General features: G+C 42.5%; 1 protein-coding gene across 7 annotated transcripts; it reads left to right on the top strand.

Moving 5' to 3' along the window:
- Positions 1 to 1,647: 1,647 nt before the first annotated feature.
- On the top strand, positions 1,648 to 25,398 carry add2 (adducin 2 (beta)). 7 transcript variants are annotated; one of them, XM_032515174.1, is made up of 16 exons: positions 1,649 to 2,014; positions 7,978 to 8,175; positions 8,844 to 8,984; positions 10,049 to 10,200; positions 11,793 to 11,873; positions 12,692 to 12,841; positions 13,645 to 13,788; positions 14,105 to 14,203; positions 14,952 to 15,128; positions 18,391 to 18,636; positions 20,243 to 20,359; positions 20,473 to 20,559; positions 20,666 to 20,792; positions 22,721 to 22,801; positions 23,766 to 23,777; positions 23,964 to 25,398. In XM_032515174.1, exons 3-16 carry the CDS (start codon positions 8,882 to 8,884, stop codon positions 24,221 to 24,223), a joined length of 1,836 nt encoding a protein of 611 aa, XP_032371065.1. In that variant the 5' UTR covers positions 1,649 to 2,014; positions 7,978 to 8,175; positions 8,844 to 8,881; the 3' UTR covers positions 24,224 to 25,398. The 7 variants fall into 7 exon arrangements, with proteins under 7 accessions (XP_032371071.1, XP_032371065.1, XP_032371064.1 ...); XM_032515173.1 differs by having other exon boundaries at positions 22,718 to 22,801; XM_032515180.1 differs by lacking the exon at positions 23,766 to 23,777 and having other exon boundaries at positions 1,648 to 2,014; positions 8,852 to 8,984.

Here is a 25,398-nt window from a genome sequence, read left to right as displayed (position 1 = left end):
AAGATTACTGTTATAAATAAGAAATTAATATAAGCCTTCATAAATTATCCTTTTGAAGGCAGAAATTTGTACCAGGAGGACACCTATTATTTCTCGCTCTCAACAAGTTAGTTTGTCCATATAATTGGATGTTATGTTTATGAAGCTGTGTCATGTTATAAGCTTTAATTTCAAGTTTCATTTACTACTACCATGTACTATTCTCATTTCAACAATACAATAGGAAATAACAAAATGCATGATACATTTTGTAATGGCCCATAGTAACTAGCGTTTTTATTAAATCTATAATGTCCAGATTTGTAATAACACTTTTAAATTTGCAGTGGTGGAAGAAGTAATTAGGTAATACAGGTTTTTGTCAATTAAGTAAAAGTAGCAATATCACAGAAACAAATAAATAAAAATAACCCATAATGGGTTATTTTTATTTTGACCCAACTCCTGGGTAAAAAAGGACCAACTCATTTTCTGGGAAAATTGGGTTATTCTTTTTGACCCAAATTCTGGGTTAAATACCTGACCCAAATATTTGGTTAAAATAACCCATTATTATAGTTAATACAACCCAACTTCTGGGTTAAATATGAACTAAAATGACCCAGTCCATACCCTGGATTCCAACCCAGAACCTTGTTGTGTTGTAGGCCACAGTACTAACCACTGGACCCCCACGTTGTCCAGAGACTGGTTCTCTTGTTGGGTGTAAAACCACCTAACCCAGTATGTCTTATTTCAGAAAATAAAACTTTGTTTTACATTATATTATTTTAATTGCATCAAATTAAATTATAATCTACATGATACCAACACACACTTGGACCTATTTTTTTTAGGTCGCACTGTAATAACAATATTGGAAAGGAAAAATAGTGTGTGTGTGTGTGGGGGTGTGTGTGTGTTCTTGTTCCTCTTCTGAATTTCTGGCAGACTGATGTGTGTGTTATAGGGACAAGGATGTAATATATGAATTTATATCTTAGTTAATCCATGTTTAGAGGGGGTGTCACTTTATTTCTCCTACAACTGGTGATCCTGTTTTGTCATGATATACACAAAATGGTCATATTATAAACTATGTTGGCATGATAATAGTGTATTACTACATTAAATACACCCAACCAACAAAAAACATTATTTATAGAAAGAGAAGAGAGAGAGAGAGAGAGAGAGAGAGAGAGAGAGAATCCTATAATCCAGGGTCCTAAACCGTGGGTTAGTCTTTGAAAAATAACCCAGAAACCTTGGTGATAATATTAGCCCAATAACCCAGAGAATGGTTACCTGCTGAAAAAAAACCCCCATGATTTTACAAATTAACATAAAGAAAAGTATCAAAAGTACTCTTTATGCAGTATCTTAAATACCATTATGTTTTATATAATTGAATTCATTACTGATAAATTAACATTTAGACATTTAAGGGAATAATCTGTTAAAGGTGGAGCACATTTTTATTGTAGTGTTTGATAGTCTCATGGCATATCTATCTTACTGTGTTTTTATGGGAAATCTTAATTTTCAATGTAACTAGTAAGTGTGTAAATGTGTAAGAATGTAGAATTATTGAGTATGAGGAGTCCATGTGTACAGGCTGTTCTCCATCAGAACACAAGGTGGCGCCTGTTTGATGGAGAGGTTTGTCTGACTCGAGCTGGGCCTGTAGCCAACTAAACAAGGTTCAGGAGCCAGCATTAGACTCCCTGCAGGGCTCTACGCTATCGGTATGGTTTTATTAAAACCATAACTAAGGCAGTGCAAAGATTGATCCCCTCTGTAGGTGCACGAGCGGGAGCCCTCGGGTGTCGGACTGTGGACAGGCGTGGCAGGGGGCTGGTCCAGGCGCACCGAGCGATGAACAACATCAGGATCTTCTGACTTGGTATCAGCGGAGGCCCCGAAACGGTCTGACAAAGGAAGCCCGCTGTAACTAACTACATCTGCGTCTTCTGAGGACGGATGTGGGTGTGCCGCACCCCCACAGAAGACGCGGTCCTGAGGATGCTGCACTGAGGTGAGCATACTGCCTGCTAACATTAGTGTTTAAATGGCTGGGCGTAGCACAGGTCCTCCCGGACGCGTGCATGAGCTGTGTGTCAGCGTCCCTACGCCTGATGGGTAATGGTGGTGTCGGTGCATCCCTCTCTCTCCCTACGGTTACATTTACAGACGTGCTTGTGTATTGTTATTATTATTATTATTAAAATAGCATAGTGCTATAGCGCACAGCACCCTCTCCACATTGCCATGCTGCCTCTCCCCAGCGTGCTGTGCAGATGAAGGCCCGGGACGAGTTCTAGGTCCCGTATGTGCAGTGTGTGGCTCCCTGCTTCAGCCGTGCACGGTCTAACCTCGCTCATGGCGAGCCAGCGATGGCTTGTTGTTATCCTGCATCATCAGCCTGTCAGGAATAATAAGCGGGGTGATGATGAGATATTCTGCTCATTTGAAATTAAAAGCGATGTTTTTTTAATGCTCGGTTCTTTACAGAGGAGAGGCTTCGCTGCTCGTGCTCGCTCTGCGTTTTGCGGGTGCCATTAGCGGATCCTGGTGCTGATGCTGCAGCGCGTGCCATTGTTGCTAGGCAGCCATGCACAGCGCGGGCCGGGCCGCTGGGGGGGGGGATGCTAAAAGCCATCAAACGACATTGTGCGTTGTCGAACACCGAATTTGTTGCCCTGCACTCACATGATGAGTACCTGGTCAATAGCCCTGTCCCCCCCCCCCATGTGACACAGCATCGGTGGGAGTGGCGTTTGCACATTTTAATCTCCTCTGCACAAGGCAAACAGGATGGATTCATGTGGAAGTTGATGTTAAAGTCAGTGATATTAATAACCCTAATCTCAATAAGCTGTAGAATCCCTGTTTTGCCTTTTAGCAGTCCTACTTGAATGATAGGTATAGAAACTGTGATTATACATTGGAGGACTGTAACGATTATTTGCATTTTCGATTAACTTGTTGATTATTTTGTTGATTATTCGACTAGTTTTTTGGTCTGTAAAATGATGAAAATGACAGTGTTTCCTAAAGTCCAAGAAGACGTCCACAAATGTCTTGTTTTGTCTGCAACTCAAAGATATTCAGTTTCCTGTCACAGGATAGAAGAAACTAGAAAATATTCACATTTAAGAAGCTGGAATCACTGATTTCTTACCTTTTCTTTCCTAAAAAATAAAAGAGTCAAACCCATTGATTGCTTATGAAAATAGCTGTTGATTAATAGTTGACAACTAATCACCTCAGTGATACATCTTTGCAGCTCTAACACATTGCAATACAGCTTCCCCAAGACAAACCTTAATATCACGTGTGTTGTTTTTAAAAATCAAACATGATATTTTGAGGAGTACGGAAGAGGATTAGGGCCACGTGTGAAAAATGTATTAGAGTTCTGAGTTCTGACTTTAAAACTCAGAACTCTAATACATGTATTCCCATGTGGCCCCTGTCCTCTTCCATAGGGGCCAAGTAAAGAAGCAGTAATGATTAGGGGCCAGCTACCTCTCTGACCAGAATACACTCTACACACTCTCTTTATTAAACTTCTATCAACTATATATGTTTGCAGTTGGTTGGAGTTGCAATTTCTTTCACATTAGCAATATTAATCTAATAATAATATGTAGATAATGAAATAGAAACCACTTTAAAGCCCCCTTGACTGTAATGGAGTCCATCGCGTGTCTTGGTATATTTTCATTTAGTTTATTTACATTTAGGTGGATGCCAAATGTCCCATTAGAGACCAGAACGCCCCGATTCTACTTCTACATCATTTATGCATTTTGTGAATGCTGCACTTCTGGAAAGCCCTCAGTCTGCCAGATGTCTAGAGCTGATGAGTCCACTTAGTTGAATAGAGTGACAGTGCACTTGTAAGTTATGTTAACACGCCATCATAATTTAGTTTAGCGTAGGTTTATCTTACTCTTGTTTGTTAAATATTAGAATGAAAGTCCTTAATTATACTGTAGGTGTATGAAGTAATCATGTCTAAGTAGTGCAGACTTTATTATTCATTCTTCAACAGGCTGATATGTGACATCTAAACAAGTTTTTACATTTGGTTATTACGTGGTCTTTAACATCAAATCAACAGACAAATAGGAGTTGCAGTAAGTTTAAAAAGTAAAAAACTTGCTTTGTTTGTAAATCATTTTCAAATAGTTTTGAACATGATTACACTTGTTGATCTTTAAGTTATTTTATTCTAGATATTTAGGTTGATAGAAACTAGTTAGATAACTGACGGGGAATCTACTGACATACACTTAATGACAGCAAAGCAAAAGAAAATCAATCCAGAGCTACTTATGGAATTATACCCCCACCCCCTCTCTGCTGCTGGATGTCAGACACAGATCTCGTAAAACCACCTCAGGGGGGTAGACTTACAGCAGTCACTATTGTAAACATAATGTGGAAAAATGTGGTTTAGGGTGTTAGGCCAAAGATCTCAGAGTATCCCCCAGCAGAGAGAGTAGCAATACATCCACTGATTGGTGTGTTCTGGTGAAGGATACTACATCAAATATTATTAGTTTAATAGTATTAAAAGAAGTCTGATAAGAATGCAGCTATAGAGGAGGAATGCCTGGCGGCTCCCCTACTTCCTGAGAAGGGATGATGCTGAGGGTCAGAGGAGGAAGAAGTGATGGTGGGCCAGCAGCCAGATCCCTATGTCTCCCCTCAGTCATTAGGGCCGTCCCTGGAGAGAGAGGCTTTTTGTTTGCTGCCTGGCATCAGCTGGACCCCTCTCCCCCCAGAGAGGGAGGGCCTTACACACTGTGAACCAACCTCTATTGTGTGTGTGAGGGAGAGAGAGAGAGAGAGAGAGAGAGAGAGAGAGAAAAGCTGCCGCCTCAAATTTAGGCTTTTATAGACTCACTGCTATGGAGTATATGTATACAGTGTGTGTGTTATATATATATATATATATATATATATATATATATATATATATAATATATGTGTATATATATATTTGTACATTGTTCATATATATACTGTATATGTAAATATACAGTGTGTATAAATATGTACAGTATAAATATACTGTATATATGTATATATATGTATATATATATATGTATGTATGTATATATATATATATATATATATATATATGTATATATATGTGTGTATATGTATAACAACTTTGTTAAAAACATCCATCTGGTTACATTTGAATGAAATATCAGAGTTTGTGATTGCTTAAAACCAAACATTGACCATCAAATAAAAAGGAAAACACTAATCTATTTGAATGGGGAATACTTTGGATCCAATGTAAGTTGAACAAAGCAAACCAGATCCTGCTTGTGTGTGTCAGTGTATTCTTGGGGGGGTTCAGTTAGTGCTTCAGTGAATGGAGAGCTGATGTCAGGTTTCAGGAAGCCTGGACTGTGGAGTTAGAGTGTCTCCCTCCAGAAACCACATTAAAGGTTTTAGTCATCTGGCAGAGTTTCTCGTGTGCAATGCAATGAGATTTAGAAATGCACATGGATCGGATGTAAGTTTCTCTTGTGATATTAGAGTGAGCATCTTTAAAGCTTGCCCTGAATGCTAGAGACACGGGGATTGGGATTTGGGATTGACAATGCATGTGATCAGAGATGGACAAATAGTTATGTAACAGCAATGAAACTTATAAAGTAATTGAGTCAGTTGCAGAGGAGAGAGGGTGTGGTGTGCCTGGGACCTTATCTGCTCCCTGCAGCTGTGTGTGTGTGTGTGTGTGTGTGTGTGTGTGGTGTGTGTGTGTGTGTGTGTGTGTGTGTGTGTGTGTGTGTGTGTGTGTGTGTGTGTGTGTGTGTGTGTGTGTGTGTGTGTGTGTGTGTGTGTGTGTGTTGTGTGTGTGAGAATCAAGGAGTGGCCATCTCTTCTGTAAAGGGCCTTACGGTAACTCTTTCCTCTTTCTCCAGTTACCGAGCCGTATCCCTGGCTAACTTCCTGTTGGTGGATGTGCTGCTGCTGTCTGCATGTGAGCTCTGCTAATGCTGCATGTTGTATAGCCGTGCTCTTCCAGTTCCCTGAGGAATACAGCATCCTTAATGTGAGGGTAGGTTTTTCATCTTAATGCTGACGTTTGAAAATACAAAACAGAAATCCAGGCTTAATGTGTACTCAAATATACTGATTATTTTTGCACTTGTGGACAGGAGAAACTGTTTTCATGTTAATGCAAGATAGAAAAGGATTTTCTTGGGGTTTCATTGTACGTAAATGAGCGTACCGATTGAACTGACTGGGCTGGATCTCTTCATAGTTTGGGCTGGTGTGCACCTCTGGGTCCTGAGGCAGGGCTTTTGTGGACGGCTTGGAGCATAGGCTCAGGAAGATTAAACAATATTCTGCTCACTGCACTTCTTCTATTTATACTTATATGGCTAAATCTTAGATTTCTTAGCATCAGCCATGATAGTAATGAAAAGGAATGTGGTGGCTGCTTTCAGAGCATATAGCTACTATAATTAGAACATAATTTTCTTAAAACTTAATTTCCAGACTGGCTTTTTTTACTAATGTCTTTAATTCTCCTTCTTTTAATCATGGCATAGCCCGATTCCCGTTGCTCTGCACGTTCCCCTCTTTTGCCAGCTCGTTTCATTTCAATAGGAAGTGATGAATTGAAACATATTTTCAAAATGCAAACTGTGTCATTGTTGTGTGCTGTTAGTATCATCAGTATTTCTGTTGGCTACTTAACTCATGCTCCTGCTGTAAGGAAGGGTCGGTCCAGTTGCCATGAATTGCTCCATTATTCTTCGTGGGGGTGTGTGCAATTTCTAATGTGTTCTGAATTATGATGTGCCTTCAGGCAGACTGTTCCTAAGCTGCCACAAAAAAACGTTATTTGCATATTTTGAAATGTGGTCGTGTGTGTGTGTGTGTGTGTGTGTGTGTGTGTGTGTGTGTGTGTGTGTGTGTGGTGTGTGTTGTGTGTGTGTGTGTGTGTGTGTGTGTGTGTGTGTGTGGTGAATGTGAAGATGAACTGCTACCTCCTCTGTCAACTCTAGCCACTGAAAAGAAATAAGAGGAGAAATCAGACCAATCACAACAGCTGGTCATTCTGACGTCATGTTGCCTGAGCTCATTACTATTCATGAGCTGGGTAAAGGATGCTGATAGCCAGGCTCTCATTGGCTAGCTGTTAGCCAATCAGAGTCAAGCAGCTTAGCTCGTAAAAAGACTCTTCCTGCAGGCTTTCTATACCACGCCAAAATGGCTTTAAACAAGGTAACCAAGTTACAGAGTCCACAGTAGAACAAAGTCATGACATACATGTGGCAGGGCACCTTCAACTGTATTACTCTGAACTATAATGGACTGCATCCCATCACTTAAAGTTAAAGAATAAAGAACAATAAAGTTAAAGAATTGTGGCTTTCTGCCATTGTGGCTGTAAGGATGTAATGTATTTGTTTGTGTGGATGTCACTCAATGCTATAAAGTCAATTAGGGACATGTCTAAAGAAAGGGGGGGAGGTTCCAAAGTCAGGGTTGGAAAGTCTGGACTCTTTGTGGTCTGCAGCTGAAAGCAGCAGTAGGAGGTAGAGCCGGCGGTGCCATCCAGGGCTCGGCCTGTCCACATGTCCAAGTGTCCTCAGGCCAGACACTCAACCCATGCAGCTACCCCGTAAAACCATACCTTTTCATTTTACTCTTTACTCATGACTGTTTCCCCCTGCCTCCAGTCTTTGTGCTATGCTAAGCTAACTAGATGTTAGCTGTAGCTTCATAATTAACGGACAGCTGACAGTATGGATATTCTTATCTACCTCTGAAATGAAAGCAAAAAAACATACTTTCTAAAATGTCAAACTATTCCATTAAGATGGTTACCTGTAGTTGCCATTAACAGTCTAAAAAGTATAAATGAAATTAGCACCATTGAAGTTTATGGTTAAGTCGTGTTCTAAAAAGTGCTATTTTAGCAGCATTAATAATATAGACACTCTTTCTTTACAGTTATCCTAACCCACCCCTGGTTAAAAGACAGCATCTGCAAAACAGTAAAAGATGAGCAAGTCGCCCACCCCCAAAGGCACCCCGGTGCAGCGCAGCCCCAGTGATGGGGTCCCTGAGGGCCTCCTGTCTCCTCAGCATTCCACACCCAGCTCCGGACCCCAGCATAAGAAACGCATCTCCAGCCTCCTCCAGAGTCCGGTGAGATGGCTGTTTGTCTCCGTGTGGGAAGGATTTAATGTCTTAAAGCCTGTTTTCTCTTTCTTCCTCTTCCTCCTCTCCTGTAGATGTGCTTATCTCCTCACATTACAATAAATCTGTTGGCAAATGCCACTTGACAGCTTGAGCTGCAGTCAGTGCTGGACCCCATGACCACGTGTGCTCCTACATGTGGGAGAGCAGCAGTGAGACTACGTGACGCTGGTGAACTTTTGTGAAGTGAAGAGGTGAAAGGACTGATGGAGAGAGGCTGACTCATTAAAAGTGTTTACTCGCCCTCGCCCCTGCAGTGTAGGAGTGTGTTCAAAGCCCTCCTGAATTTGTATGTGATTATAGCGTCTTTCAAATCATTCTGATGCCATGACTTTTTCTTTGTGAAAAAATGAGACAATTCAGGGGTCGCAAAAGACAGAAATGTTCAACTCCTACAAATTGAGTAGCATTATGAAACTGAAATGATTTGTAATGTGTGAGTGTGTGAGTGTGTGTGAGAGAGAGAGAGAGAGAGAGATATATATTAACGTGTGTGTGTGTGTGGTGTGTGTGTGTGTGTGTGTGTGTGTGTTGTGTGTGTGTGTGTGTGTGTGTGTGTGTGTGTGTGTGTTGTGTGTGTGTGTGTTGTGTGTGTGTGTGTGTGTGTGTGTGTGTAGTCATTCAGGAGGAGCTGGATGTGCTGATCCAGGAACAGATGAAGAAGGGTGGCAGCTCATCCAACCTGTGGGCACTGAGACAGCTGGCTGATTTCATGGCCTCGCATGGCGCCCCCGCCGCCCTGCCTGTCACCCCTTCTAGTACGTACACAACACTTTCAAACACATCTCTAACATACTGCATTTACTTTATCAATACTGACCCTAGTGTTTCATTATTGCTTGAGCAATGCATTTTATCAACAAGTTTCTATTGTTAGCCCGGGTGCTCGTAGTCAAAGTGTTTCACTATTATGTTTGGACAGAATGCAAAGTGAATTATCACCTCTCTGTATTTGCTCCCATTTGACAGCTAGATTGTTTTTTAGTTAACTCACCTCTAGTCTCGGATTACCAGGCCACAGAGCTGTGGAGTATAGTCTACACCACAGATACACTGTAGGATAGGAGAAAAGCTCCAGACGCAGCAAAATAAATTGTGTTTTTTGGGCATTTTGTAGGCCTTTATTTCTACAGGACAGCTTAGACTTGAAAGGGGAGAGAGAGGGGGAAATGACATGCAGCAAAGGGCTACAGGTCGGAGTTTAATTTCTTTAAACCAATCACAATTGTCATGGGCAGTGCTTAGCGCCGGACAAAACCACGGTGCTGCTGCAAAAAAGCCTCAGGAAGGAAGTTGTTCTGGTGGAACATGTGTACGTTCAGAAGTAGTTTTAGTCGTCAACAGGAAACTCAGATTGGACAGATAGTCTAGCTAGCTGTCTGGATTTACCCTGCAGAGATCTGAGGACCAGGTAACCATAGTCCTCAGATTGGACAGATAGTCTAGCTAGCTGTCTGGATTTACCCTGCAGAGATCTGAGGACCAGGTAACCATAGTCCTCAGATTGGACAGATAGTCTAGCTAGCTGTCTGGATTTACTCTGCAGAGATCTGAGGACCAGGTAACCATAGTCCTCAGAAATCCACCCAAGGTTAGAACGCCAACACAGAGACAGAGGACGGGGACAGACATCCGGCAGTAAAGAGGGACATCCAGTAAAATTTCTGGCAGCACCGGAGCAATCCCGGAAGTGGAACATCGTGGATATAAACTAACCACCCATCATCTTATCTGCTCTCTGTCTCTCTCTCTCTCTCTCTCTCTCTCCCTCTCTCTCCCTCTCTCTCCCTCTGTCTCTGTTCTTTCTTCCCTTTCTCCACAGACATGATGATGGTAACTCCCATCAATGACCTGCAGGGCTGGGAGCCTGGCAGCATGGTGAAGGGGGAGAGGTTGATGCGCTGCAAGCTGGCCAGTGTCCATCGGCTGTTTGACCTGTACGGCTGGGCCCAGATCAGCCGCAGCTGTCTCACTGTTAGTCCCCTACCTTATCACATTACACTCCTGACTTTTTACCTTTTGTTGTGGGGCACAACACATACCTACTGAACAGACATCATCACATAAGTGGTAGGTTCGGTTTGACGGGCTGTTGGTGGGCAGAGCCCACCATAAGACCAGCTTTGGTCTTCTGTGGGAGTCTTGCTCATATCTGGAATGATCTGAGTGGATCAGGCTGGTTTGGGGAACTCAATACAATTTCATTTCATTTCATATATTTATTATACAGGAAAGTTAGAAAAAGTAACATTACATTACAATATAAAAACGGGCCCGACTCAGTTTAAAAACTGGCTTTCAGCAGGTTCCTGTTCTGCAGAAACATAAAACATGGTACAGCACGTCGGGACAAACATTAATACAAGACATCGATATAGAAAAATAGATTTTGACAAATGAAATCCACAATACAGTTACATAAGGACAAAGACATTTATACAAAACATCAGCTGTGCTGAACAAATACGGTCAGTGCAAGCAAGCACAGTTAGTTCTAGGAATTGGAGTTCAAGTTATTTGTAGTATATACTGTAGTACTGTATGTATATACAGTATTATATATATATACAGTACTGTATGTATATACAGTACTGTGTGTGTGTGTGTGTGTGTGTGTGGTGTGTGTGTGTGTGTGTGTGTATTATATATATATAATATATATATATATATATATATATAGGACAGCAGTCTTAAGGTGACCTGACGTTCCAGAAGGTTTGTTACACAGAACCATCTGAGAAGCCGTCATTGGAAACTGAAAGGAAAAAGGCTGGCATCTATTCAAAAAATACCTATCAGGTGATTGGATGAACCATATGTCCATCATGCCTGCAATTGTTGTTTTGAACGAAAAGCCGCAGCTGTTGACAATTGGTCCTTTCACAAAATATTAACACAATGAAGAGTATTGATGAATATTTAATGAATATTCATCAATAACGTGAATACAATGACTAAGTGGGGAAAGGCAAATAATTAAACAGCTAGTCAGTCTGGAAAATATACTGTAGAAAATGACTTTACGGTAATGGAGCCTCTAAAACCAGACAGCACTTAACATTGAAGACGATATCCAGCCTCATACTATATTGCCCAGCCCTAGTCAGAAATTATAAGAACTATGAAAAATGGCTCCACTATTTACTTTGGTGACTACGGGGCGAAAGAACAGGTCATAATCTGTGTTCACGTTCACTTCTCCCATTGGAATCCATGACCTCAGGACCAGCCGATAGTCTCCTGAGGAGGAGTACTAGTGGAGGAAGCAACCTGACACAGATACAGGAGGTTCCTCTGAGTCGGTGCGTCTCGGTGCTAAACCGTCTCTGCTTGAAGCCTGACAAGATGGATTTTCGTGAAATGGGATTTCTGCGCAATCTCGTGATATTTATTTAAAATCAGCCTTGTCAATTCAATTTTTCTGTTCATATATATTTAAAGTACAAATTAAATTACAGCGGAATTTAAGGGGCAGGCTTTACCACAAGCTCGTATGATGTTAGATGAGCATAAGTGTCCTTCCATCAGCTGTCTGTGTGTCCTAATGCCCTCTTCCTCCCTGACAGCTGCGTGTCAGTAAAGAACAGGAACACTTCCTGGTGCTTTCAGACGGCCTGGCCTACAGTGAGGTGACTGGATCCAGTCTAGTGAGTAATCGCACTCGGAATTAAGGTTACACACACACTCAATGGCCACTTTATTAGGTACACCTGTGCAGGCTAATGCAATCAATCAACAGCTCTGCCGTAGATTCTACCTTTAAAGTTATGACGTTCCATTTTTGTTGTACGTTTATTACTAACGTCATAGTCTTGCATTACCAGACCTGTCTCCGGGAAAACGTGCTCTGGTTTATTGGCATTTCTTTAAACCAATCGCAATCGTTCTGGGCGGTGTTGAGCGCCGGACGGAGCCCCGGTGCCTCTGCTAAATAGTGTCCGGAAGGAAGTTGTTTTGGTGGAACATGTGTACGTTCAGAAGTAGTTTTAGTCGTCAACAGAAAACTCAGATTGGACAGATAGTCTAGCTAGCTGTCTGGATTTACCCTGCAGAGATCTGAGGACCAGGTAGCCATAGTCCTCAGATTGGACAGATAGTCTAGCTAGCTGTCTGGATTTACCCTGCAGAGACCTGAGGACCAGGTAACCATAGTCCTCAGATTGGACAGATAGTCTAGCTAGCTGTCTGGATTTACCCTGCACAGATCTGAGGACCAGGTAACCATAGTCCTCAGATTGGACAGATAGTCTAGCTAGCTGTCTGGATTTACCCTGCAGAGACCTGAGGACAAGGTAACCATGGTCCTCAGAAATCCACCAGAGGTTAGAACGCCAACACAGAGACAGAGGACGGGACGGACATCCAAAAAGAGGGACATCTGGTGGAATTTCCGGCAGAGCGAGAGCAATCCCGGAAGTGGAACGTCGTTGTGTTTCTTATTTTATGGATTTTATGTGCTTTCCAGGTAAAGGTGAACATCCTGGGTGAGGTGGTGGAGAAAGGCAGCACCAACCTGGGCGTGGACCCAGAGAAGTTCAGCCTGCACTCAGCCATCTACTCCGCCCGGCCAGATGTTCGCTGTCTGCTTCACCTCCACACACCGGCCACGGCTGCGGTGAGTCAGCCTGGGTTTAGCCATGGGAGCATTAGCATTAGCTCCCAGTTCTGTCCTGTCCTATCCAGAGGAGACACCTTTACACTTCTGCTGCTCACATCCAGATACACATGGAAGAATTAGGGATTTAGTAATAACCAGGGCTGTCAGTCGATGAAAATATTTAATCACACATTTAATACCTTTTCTTAATTTACTTTAAAACAGATATTTTTCAAGTTTTTAATGCTCTTATCAACATGGGAGTAGACAAATATGCTTCATGCTAATGTGGCCTACAGTGGAGGCTTTCAGAGGCAATTCATATGTGCAGTTATTAGGGTTATGGATTCAATTTGGCTTATTTCAAGCCGTCCTCTACAATGTTAATTACACATTCAGCTTTTGCTGTTGACCGTTTGCTGCTTGTAGAGTCGTCCCGGTGTCTCCGTTGTAAACTATCCAGCGTGGCCTGCCTTTGGCCGGGGGGGGAGGGGTCTCGGCATCAGCCATATGCTTGTCCAGCAACTCAAGGAGCTTTGTTTCTGCTAGCCATCCACAACATCACTGCTGCATTGCTTCCTGATTTCGCAATCTACAGAGAGGCCGAGGCCCAAATCACAGAACAAAAAATAGAATACCATCTAAACTACACATTTTAGAATTTGATATATTTCATAATTGCAGCAGTTGCAGTGTCATCTTGTTCTGTTTGAGTCTGAAAGCACTGTATAATTGTCCAGCATGCACTTTTTATGTCAGCGTTGAATATGAGCCTGTTTCCTGACCTTTGGCGCCACAAACTGACAGCTTACCGCCTCCAGGTTTCAGCAATGAAGTGCGGCCTCCTGCCTCTGTCCCATGAGGCCCTGCTGGTCGGTGACGTGGCTTATTACGACTACAACGGAGTCATGGAGGAGGAGGAGGACAGAGTGGAGCTGCAGAAGAGCCTGGGCCCAACCTGTAAGGTGAGCAGAGCACCAGGACAAAAGACATTTAATCTGATACGTGCGTATCATTGCCTGCTTGAGCAGTATTTGCACCTGTGCGTCCCTCGTGGGTTGTTCCAGCTTTATGAATGAATGAGGAAAAGACGTAAGGTGATGTGGTCCTACACTGGATTAATTATTCAAGCTGTTGCTGCTGCTTGGAGACTAAACTTGGGATGTGGTCTTAGTGTGCCTCTAATATTCTACAGTGACATTTCTTGATAACCGTTGTAAAAATAGAAATAATGAAGGTGGTTTTTCATTCCTGTGTGAATGTGGATTTCACAATGTGTAGGTTCTGGTGCTGAGGAATCACGGCATCATAGCTCTGGGGGAGTCTGTGGAGGAGGCCTTTTACACTATCTACCACATCCAGGCCGCCTGCCAGATCCAGGTAGTTCACTCAGTGCTGACACTGCATTTATGTATGTATGGATGTATGTACAGTATGTATGTAAGTATGCATGTATGTATGTACTGTAGGTGTGTGGTGTGGTGTGTGTGTGTGTGTGTGTGTGTGTGTGTGTGTGTCTGTGTGGGAGAATGGGAGAGTAAGCTGACATGATGTAGATGCACCAAAGTTCCACCTGGGCAGTTGCCCTTCTTGTGCTACCCTTTCAGTGTAACTGAGCCAGCAGCTCTGCACTGCAGTGTAATACACTAGAGGAGTGTTGATTGCCACAAAGACACTGCAGTAATCCTACAGGACCAACAGGGAAGCAGATATGTGACTGCAAGGTCATTGATCCTTTAAATCTGAAGGCCTAGAGGTTGATGTCAATTGTGTTATATTTTCCCCCTCAAGAAAGTGTGTGTGTGTGTGTGTGTGTGTGTGTGGGGTGTGTGTGTGTGTGTACGCACGCGCCATGTGTGCCGTCTGTGTGTGTGTAGTAGAACTTTGCTCAGCTACTTGTTTTTTTATGTATTTAAGATTGTTTTATGGGCATGCTGAAGAAATGAAGGGGGGAAAGAGAGGGAGGCACGCCATGCAGCAAAGGGCCACATGTTGGAGTTGAACCTGGGTCCGCTGCTTCGAGGAGTTAACCTCTAGATATGTCCGCCCACTCTACCAACTGAGCTATCTGGTCGCCTGAGCTCAGTCTTAGGGGCTTAGAAAAGCTGAAGCTGTTGTTTTTTGCCAGGTGTCAGCTTTGTGCTGTGCCGGTGGGGAACAGAACCTGACTCTTCTGGACCGGACCATCCATAAACCGATTGTAGCCGGCACTGTCGGCTGGGCTGGCTCCACCTTTGGACCCCTGCATAAGAGCCGCGTCGGGGAGCACGAGTTTGAAGCCCTCATGAGAACCATGGATAACTTGGTAGGTAGTCTCGCAATGTCAGACCTTGTTTTTTTGGCATTTCTTTGAACCAATCACAAGGGAGCAACGGTGCCTCTGCAAAATGGCCTCAGGAAGGAAGTTAGTCTAGATTTACCCTGCAGAGATCTGAGGACCAGGTAACCATAGTCCTCAGATTGGACAGAGAGTCTAGCTAGCTGTCTGGATTTACCCTGCAGAGATCTGAGGACCAGGTAACCATAGTCCACAGATTGGACAGATAGTCTAGCTAGCTGTCTGGATTTACCCTGCAGAGATCTGAGGACCAGGTAACCATAGTCCACAGATTGGACAGATAGTCTAGCTAGCTGTCTGGATTTACCCTGCAGAGATCTGAGGACCAGGTCACCATAGTCCACAGAAATCCACCAGAGGTTAGAATGCCAACACAGGGACAGAGGACAGTAACGGACACCCGGCCTAAATGAGTGAAATCTGGCGGAATTTCCATCAACAACGGAGCAATCCCAGAAGTGGAACGTTATGGATATGGAGACCATACTAAACAAAACATGTGTAGTCATGATTGCGGATCAATAAATCAATAAAAAAATAGATTTTGTTTAAGGGTCTCTTCACCAATTTTACAAGTTCAGGCAACATTTCTCTAACTAAAGATTACCCGCTGTGCCAGTGGTATGAGACGGTGCACACATCCTGTCTCCTAACTGGGCCTGGCCTTGTTTAACAGTGTAGTGAACAACGTGTGGATGGATGAAAAGATATATTTGCATAAATTATTCATATTTTATTTTTCTAATATTAGATATTTACACAGCTAAAAACAATATTTAGCATTAGGGAAGTTAATTTTGTTCCAGCGTTACTTAACGTTATGTTATCTGTGTTGCTAGATCTCATGAGAGTTTGGACCTGAGACAGAAACAGTTCTCAAACTAACTTCATTTACTCCTGATTGTCTGTTTCAAAAATGCCATTCAAGTGTCATAAGGTTTTGGAGCTATGCGGCTTGTGAAAAATGGAGTTGTATAAAATGTTTTCTGTGTTTTGGAAATGGAGCATGGAGTGTGATAGGCATTTACCAGTCATGTCTTTGAAAGAGTCCCATTAGAGCAAATGGAGGATCCAGTGTTGTCAGAGCTTGGCCCGTACTGGGGAATACAAGTCCTGATATCTCAGTCTCCGCTGTGCTGATTTAAAACGTTCTCTCTTTAACGTGCCTCCCTGTTTTGTGGCAGTGCGATACTAAAATGAAAGATGACCCCGATTTAGATCTGCTTGAATTGAGAGGGTGACACGCTACAAGGTTTTACTTACCTTGATGTGTGTGGGAGGGTCGCTGATTCACAGCAGCTGCAGCTCTTTATCTGTCCAGCTCACTGTGGCTGCAGCTTCTTTTACCGCTCCTCCCATGCAATATTATAAACTGATCCACTAACAAAAAGCACCTAAAATGTCCGGAACTTGCTGTGTAAATCTTCTTTAATTGAAAAGTGGCAGTTAGATAATGTCACATTCATGTTATATGGAGTTTACCGTAATTATTTCTAAGTACCATTCATGTCAACAACAAGTCAGAACTGAGACTGAAACCTTTTCTGTAAGCAAAGATATAACCAACCAGCTGCTTGGATGATAAAAGATAAACAAATATTAGTCATCACATCAACTAAAGCCCTTCCATATATTCCATATTCAACCCACTTTTAATGGATAGAGTGTTCAGTGTTTTAGCCCTCACACACCAACTTAGCCTGGAGTTGTCTGATGTTGGAATGATCTCCACCATCTCTCCTAAATCTTTTGAACGCAGCAAAGGTGCCGTGACAAATACTGCTCCATTTCCTGTAGCTGCTCCACGATAAAAGCATAAAAGCATAAAAGCCTTCCTGTGGTTTGCCCATTGCAATCTTTTAATGTAGAGCATCAGCGTGAACTGTTCAGTTTGCATCCGCAGTAACTTAACAGCAAAAAACCTTGATCGCTGGTCCGCTACACAGTCACAGACACCAGATAAAGGTATGAGTTCAATGATAAGATAAGATTGAATATAAGGCCAGCCAGCCATCAGCTAGCCTAGCTTACAGGGGGAAACAGATCTGTCTGAAAGGAACAAAATACACCTACCAGCACATCTCATATAGAAACTCACTAATTACATCTTTTATCATTATTATTATTTTATATCTTATATAATGTAATGGTTGCCTGGCAATCTCACAGTGATGAAAAGACTCCATAAAATCGCAGCTCCTGACCAAGATATAGTGCTGGACATAACCACAACTTGACAACTTGTTTACTCTTCAATTTTAAAGGGTGTGTCAATAAGTGAATAATAGAGGTGCTGGTGTGCCGATTTTGTCACCTGCAAGAAAGCCAATAAGTGGATGTCCCTAAATGTTGAACTATTCCAGTGTTTTCTTTAGGATTTTATTTTTTAGCAGTGGGGACAGTTCCGTCCGAACAACCCTGCACCCCGCCACCAATGTTTTACGTATGAAATGGAACTGACACCTCGCTGCAACACAAACAAATACATTTATTTACCTCTATTCACAGACAATGAGGCATATTTTCAGTTGTGATTGAACTTTTTGAGGAACTATATGACACTTATCTACAATAGGTCTACGAAATGAATTTTACAAGAATTTCTTTATAGGGAAACCAAAACCCAAATGACTCATCCATAGACTATTTCCAGTTTATATTATAATACACTGACTCACTTATTGTTCTAATGTTTCCAGATGTTTGATATCAGAACTGACAAGTTGAACGTTGTCCAACCAGAACCCACCGTGGTGACGTTTCTGGTGGAGCTGGTCGTTTAATAGTCGACTCGGAAGAAAGCGAACGTTTGGACAATAATCTACACCACAACAGTATGTGGAGTTAAACTGGACGGGCCCAGTCACCTCTGAATAGTTCTACTTGTTGTCAAATTGCAATGTGAGCGGCAGCCAGTGGGGGGTGCATTATGTCGGCGGCATCATTTAAAAGGCAACCGCGACTACATTGTGTATCTTCTCTATTTCTGAAACCGCGGCGGCCGCCACTAGACAATCAACATAGAGGGAACACTGTATTCCTTTAAGTGCAATGACATAAGAGACATAAAGGTTAGGCTCTGCCCAAATGATAAAGATTGCGAGTCGGTGCTGTTATCCCTTAATCTGCTGAAACAGCGTGCCTTGGAGTGGTGCAGTAAAAGTGTGCTAAAGCAGGCCATAGGGAACCATTCTGTCCACCAAAGGGTCTTTCTTCTGTTGTGTTTCAGGGCTACCGTACAGGCTACGCCTACCGGTTCCCCGTGCTGCTGGAGCGTTCGCGGACGCGGAGGGAGGTGGAGGTGCCTGCGACTGCCACGGCTTTCCACCAGTTTGATGACGACGGAGTCCACCCGGCTCTGAGGCAGCACCCTTTCGCTCAGCGCCAGCAGCAGGAGAGGACTCGGTGGCTCAACACCCCCAACACCTACCAAAAAGTCAACCAGGAGCAAGCCAGCCCGGGTCAGCGCACCACTGTGAGGCTCCAGGAATCATTACTTTTGATTTATTGAACAGATCACACTATAGAAGGAGTTCAGAAATTGTCTAAAACAAAGTTGCAAACCAGATGTGTGAAATAATTGTGATGGTCCCTACGGTAGTTTGACAATTTAGTGCCTTGTCTGCACTAATTCATTGTAACATCCACAATGTTGTGCAACTACGCTAGTCATTGTGTTTCTTGCTCGGGGGGGGGGGAATGGTAAACTGTCTGAAAAGATATGTAGAAATACAAGTAGAGTTGTTCCAGTACAATACCAGAATGGAAAATGCCTCCGATTCTGCCTAAAATGCTGCTATTGTTATTGGTTATTTATGTTTTATTTTGCGTATGTTTGACGGTCAAACTAGATTATATAAAAATGTTCCATGTCATTTATTCTCTGTATGTTTTAAAAAGGGTTTACCCAGATCCAGGCCATACAACAATGACATCATTCATATCATATGCAAAATAGGGTTAGTATTATAAAGCTATTAAAAAATAATATTATGATAATATAAAAATATATTTTGTTGCACAGGTATTGGATCGGTATTGGTAAAGTTAACGATGCTGGAGAGCAGAGGGATCAACACCATGAGAGATTAAAGTGAGCTGTGTGGAGGGAGGGAGGGAAGAAAAGACTTGAAGGCTGGTGGTTTAAGATAAAGACAGACACAGAAGCAGTAAGAGGAATGAACTCATCTTTCTGATGATTTCAACAGAACCTGGATATATATGATGTGTGTTCAAAGGTATTTCTGTATTCCAAATCCACACTTTCCCTCTGACTCACACGGGGGTTTATGTACACTTGAGAATTTTTTTTTTTTTTTTATCTGTGTACCTCGGAGAATTATGAAGCAGAGGTGCAGTGATGAGTCCTTTCGAGACAAAAACAATATGACATTGGTTACATGCGTGGGAGGAGCTTGGCTCTCCCTTTCTGTTCTCTCTGGTGCTCAGTCCCTCCCTCCCACCCTCCTCTCTCTCCCCTCTCCTCCTCTTCTCTGCATTGCAGAGGAAAGCCCACTGCCCTGTGCAGAGTCTGCCCTCTGGTGGACAAACATCCACATTATCAAAGCTGCTTAAAGATTTCTTGTTTTCATGAGTTCTCTTTTTAAAGGAGATTTCTGGCCAATTTTTACATTAATCTTGATTGCAATAAATATGCAGTACTTTTGATTGAAATAAAACCCGACCTGAATCGGTGCAGGCAACACTGAGTATCTGCAGCTACGTGTACAAGCTTCCCCGGAGCTAAAACGGCAGTTAACAGGGCAAGTTTTAGGGGCTTTGTGCCTCTTAACAGATACACAATGCAATTAATATGTCTGTACAACATGAACAGGGCTCTTACGTAACGTCAAGATGTGTTTTCCATTCAGACATTGTTTTAAGTCACCTACCCTGTCGGGATCTTGCCGGTGGGTAGCTTGCCCAGTTAGCAACAAAATCCTTTTTAAAGATTTCAAGTGAATAACTAGCACAGACAGGATCTTCTGCTGTTTGGACATATTGAGTTATACACTTCTGCTAATATTTCTTTCAAAGTGGATTGTGAGGTCTTTGTTTGCTGTTGGTCGTCTTTCCCGTAGTGGTTGAAGGCAGAAGAGGTGACACAAGCTGGCAGCACAGCCATCAAGATAGAGACCACCAACCAGTTTGTGCCTCTTTTCACCAACCCTCAAGAGGTGATTGAGACACGAAACAAGGTAACTTCTCCCTGCTTTGGCCTTTCCTGTCTCCCACAATTCCCATCTTTACCTTTTGCACGCTGTCACATGCATCAAAAAATTTGTACAAGAGTTTTATTTCCTCTCCTCAGATCCGACAGCAGAATCGTCAGGACATGAAGACCGCAGGACCACAGTCTCAAGTCCTCGCCAGCGTTATAACAGTCGACAGTCCTCCGGTAAACTTTCACTGCTTGCCAAACATCTGTCTCTGTTTCTCTCCAAGTCTTCCTCTTTAACTGCGGTACTAAAAGCTGTGATTTTGAGTCTCTGCTCGTCTTTTAGTCTCCAGTCAGCCCACCTGAAGTCCCACCAGGGCCAGAACCTCCCAACCCCTTCAACCAGCTGACAGACCAGGAGCTGGACGAGTACCGCAAGGAGGTGCAGAGGAAACAGGATGGAGGGACCAACGGTATGTTTCATTCAGCTCATCTCAACTACCTACATCCATACAGTTAAAATACTATAAAAGCATCTCTTTATTCTCCGATTTAGAACTAGATTTAAGTGTGATTTATCCCTGTGTATTATTTAGTTAATATTTTTGATTCATCTGATTGAATTTCCTGTTACTATATTTTACTGGTGTCAAAGGAGTGTCTACATACATGTCATTTGACTATATAGTATAGTAAAGGCAGCCTAAGTTAAAGGTCCCATGACATGGTGATCTTTGGATGACCTTAGTGGTCCTTAATACTGTATCTGAAGTCTCTTTTATATAGACCTTAGTGGTCCCTAATACTGTATCTGAAGTCTCTTTTATATAGACCTTAGTGGTCCCCTAATACTGTATCTGAAGTCTCTTTTATATAGACCTTAGTGGTCCCTAATACTGGATCTGAAGTCTCTTTTATATAGACATTGGTGGTCCCCTAATACTGTATCTGAAGTCTCTTTATATAGACCTTAGTGGTCCCCTAATACTGTATCTGAAGTCTCTTTAAATAGACCTTAGTGGTCCCCTAATACTGTATCTGAAGTCTCTTTATATAGGACTTAGTGGTCCCCTAATACTGTATCTGAAGTCTCTTTATATAGACCTTAGTGGTCCCTAATACTGTATCTGAAGTCTCTTTTATATAGACCTTAGTGGTCCCCTAATACTGTATCTGAAGTCTCTTTTATATAGACCTTAGTGGTCCCCTAATACTGTATCTGAAGTCTCTTTTATATAGACCTTAGTGGTCCCTAATACTGGATCTGAAGTCTCTTTTATATAGACATTGGTGGTCCCCTAATACTGTATCTGAAGTCTCTTTATATAGACCTTAGTGGTCCCCTAATACTGTATCTGAAGTCTCTTTAAATAGACCTTAGTGGTCCCCTAATACTGTATCTGAAGTCTCTTTATATAGGACTTAGTGGTCCCCTAATACTGTATCTGAAGTCTCTTTATATAGACCTTAGTGGTCCCTAATACTGTATCTGAAGTCTCTTTTATATAGACCTTAGTGGTCCCTAATACTGTATCTGAAGTCTCTTTTATATAGACCTTAGTGGCACCAAGGCTATATATATATATATATATATATATATATATATATATATATATATAAGCTTTCCTTAGTATGTGCCACTTCTGTGTCTGTAGCCTTTGGCGTGGCGTGGCCTAGACCAACGGCCACTTTGCTCGTTTGAAAGCCATGATGTCTCTCTCATGGGGGGGCCAAATTCTCTGGGCGGGCAAAGCAGAGAAAGGGGAGGTAACCTTGCCCCTTATGACCTCATAAGGAGAAGATTCCAGATGGGCCCATCTGAGCTTTCATTTTCTCAAAGACAGAGCAGGACACCCAGGGCTCGGTTAACACCTATCACCATTTCTAGCCGGGGGTCATAGGCAGGCTGGGGGGAGGACATTAGTGTTAAAAAAACTCATAAAGTGAAATTCTCGTATCATGGGACCTTTAATATGCTACCCTTCACTTTCAATAATAGTGCATTGCACATTTCCTTCTAATTGTCTTAAAGGTGCTGTGTGTAACAAATTAAATGCCAATGTAGAGTTTCAGTTTCAAATTAAAATGTCTGCCAGGTCATCACTACTTCCAACATCTTTCATTGTCAGATACTGCTCTGCTTGTGCAGTCTTTCACCTCCTCCATGTTGTGCAGAAGATTCGCTGCTGAATTTGTGTTGCATGGTACAAAATGTTTGAAAATGTACAGATACTCATTTTTTGAAGTTAACAGGCTACACACAGCACCTGTAAGCAAGCTTGATGCCACTTGTGACTGTCATGTAAACCGTGCTCACAACTCTTACTCCTGGACAGCTGAACCCTCACTGCCCCTCACTGTGTGTGTATTTGTGTGTATTTGTGTGTATTTGTGTAAGAAGGGGAGGAGGAGAATGACAAGGCGTCTCTCCCCGCTAACTCCCCCACAAAGGTCCCCCCGCCCAGCCCCCCTCCTGTCTCAGGTGAGGCTCTGCAGACTGTCTGCCCTGCTTGCTTTGCACGCTGCCGCCCCGACCAGCAGACCCCCGACCTGCCGCGAGTCTGACATGGACTCATGTGGCTCCTCTCATGCTTCAAATGCCCACTGACAGCTGGGTTTGGCATAGGGCTGGGGATCGTTCAAAACATTTATGATACAGATACCAATATCGTGATTTCTACGGGTGGGGGAAAAAGTTGATACAGCATAGTATCGCAATATTTTCTTTGTCAATACTGTATGTATACACAGACGGCAGGTATCAATCTGTTATTATAAACTATGTGTTGGTCAACAAATCAATTCAGTTGAAGTGAGATGAACAAACAGATGTTGACAGAGTTTCCTTTTGGGGACATAATTTGAAATTGGGAAAAATATGAAGTAGGAAAAAAAGGTAATAAATTGCAATATATAGCAGAATATTGCAATATGTGCGAGGCCTCTGGTGATTCCCACCCCTAGTGATTTCAATACCAACTTTATGATCCATTTTAACAAAAAGAAATTACACCATCACACATTATTTCACAAATCTTTTCATTTGTTTTTCAGCTACTACTACGGGAAACCCGTCTCTGTGCGCAACGTCAGCCAATCACCAGCATAATTAGATCTTGGTAGAAGCATGCTGCATGCTTATTGGCTCACTGACGCTGATGAGATTTACTCCTTAGGTATTAAAATTGGGTATTGAATGACGAGGCAATTTCTGTTACTCGAGGCAATTTGGTCGGTGCCTAAAAAGTACTGAATTCGGTACCCAGCCCTACTTACACCTGCTTAATGGAAAGGGAATGCAGACATTACTTCTGTTGCCTTACAGTAGCTGTGTGTGCGTTTACATTCGCCACATTTCAGCCCATCTGTCCCTGTACCAACTGTACTGCATCTGTTGTACTCTCTCCCTCTGTACCTGTCGGTCTGTACTCCACACTGATTCATAGGGCACACTTCTGGGGCTTTGGTCTTGTCTCACTAGTAAGTACAGAGAGTGACAACCCACTTCTCATTAAGCAAGAATGTTCATCTGCAGTGACATGTCTAGCATGCAGCTTTGAAGCTCCACCACCCCTCAGTACTGTCGGTCTGGTTGCTGAATATTCTGTCTTGCTTTCTTTTCTTTATTATAATACTCGGAGCAGAAGAGGCAAAGACGGACCCTCCAGCCATACAGAACGGCAGCGAGGAGGAGAAGCAGACGACAGAGGAGCTGGAGAAAGGGATGAAGGCTCTTTCAACCAACGACACCACCTCCACACCTGCTGCTCCTCTGCCCCCCAAACCTCAAGGCGGCACCCCGGAGGGCTCACCCTCCAAGTCCCCGTCCAAGAAGAAAAAGAAGTTCAAGCCGCCGTCGTTCTTAAAAAAGAGCAAGAAGCAGAAGGAGAAAGCCGAGACCTGAGGGTTCGTGCACACCTGGCCCACACCTGAAACATTTCGTGGTGAATGCCGGAGTTAACAGATGAGTCAACCACACCAGATCTATTCAATCACAGTCAGTTAACATGTCCCTCACAGACACGCTGTACGAAATTTCCTGCAACACTGGTACTCACAGATCTGATCTAAGAGGGGATTCATCTTCAGCAGGTTAAAACCCACTGATTATTATTTCACATGCTATTACCCAGGTCGGATACAACCCAATATTTTGACACAAACACAAACACACACACACACACACACACACACACACACACACACACACACACACACACACACACACACACACACACACACACAGTTCCTGTATTACTCATGTCTTATTTTCACCTGCTGTGCTATCAAACCATTCATTAACTTCACTGTATAGGCATTCAAACACTCTCCTTTCTAAAACTGGGATTCCTAGTGTGGTCGTGTGCACTTGTCGCTCCGAATTTGTTTCATACCATTTTTTTTAAATCCACAACTTTGCAAGACACAGTGGAAATTTAAGTCTCCTTGAGTTATGCACCTCTTATAAATGTATAGGCACTTGACATATGTATATGGACATTCTAGTATGTTGCATTTATTCATTATCATAGGCATTCTAGTCTTCTAGTCATGATTTAGTTCTAATTCTCAGATAGATGTTGCAGGTGTACTGTGTGCAGTACATGTATAAATATACTGATAGCTACTGATTGTGCTCTTCTGAATGCTGGTTTTGTGTAAAACTATCAGCCTATTGACGTTATTGCAGCAGGGAAGAACAAAGAAAAAAAGAAAGACGGGAAATATGCTGACTCGCAACAAAACACAAGTTGCTATAAATGCCTCTGCTACCCCAAAACAGGATAAAGCATTAAATCAGTTTTTGCTTGCCAATGCAGTTTGAAACCCAGTAACAGAAGATACTGAAGGTACTCAACATTCCACTTTCCCCCATTTTCTTTTAAATGTATGTATGTGTACAAAATACCTCTTAACAGTTGTGATTATGTTCTGTTTTAACCAGTAGCTGTTATCAAAATGCTGATGTGTGATGTTTGCTCATGGTTTTAATTTATTTTATATTACAATGTATAAGTGAGTGTTGCAAGGTTACCATGTATCAGTCATTAAAGATCAAGTTTGATTTCAAACCACCAG

Source organism: Etheostoma spectabile, chromosome 5, assembly GCF_008692095.1.
Source record: "Etheostoma spectabile isolate EspeVRDwgs_2016 chromosome 5, UIUC_Espe_1.0, whole genome shotgun sequence".
NCBI classification, from domain to species: Eukaryota; Metazoa; Chordata; class Actinopteri; order Perciformes; family Percidae; genus Etheostoma; species Etheostoma spectabile.
The sequence above is the reverse complement of the archived record's forward strand: the minus strand, read 5'-3'. Positions and strand labels throughout refer to the sequence as shown.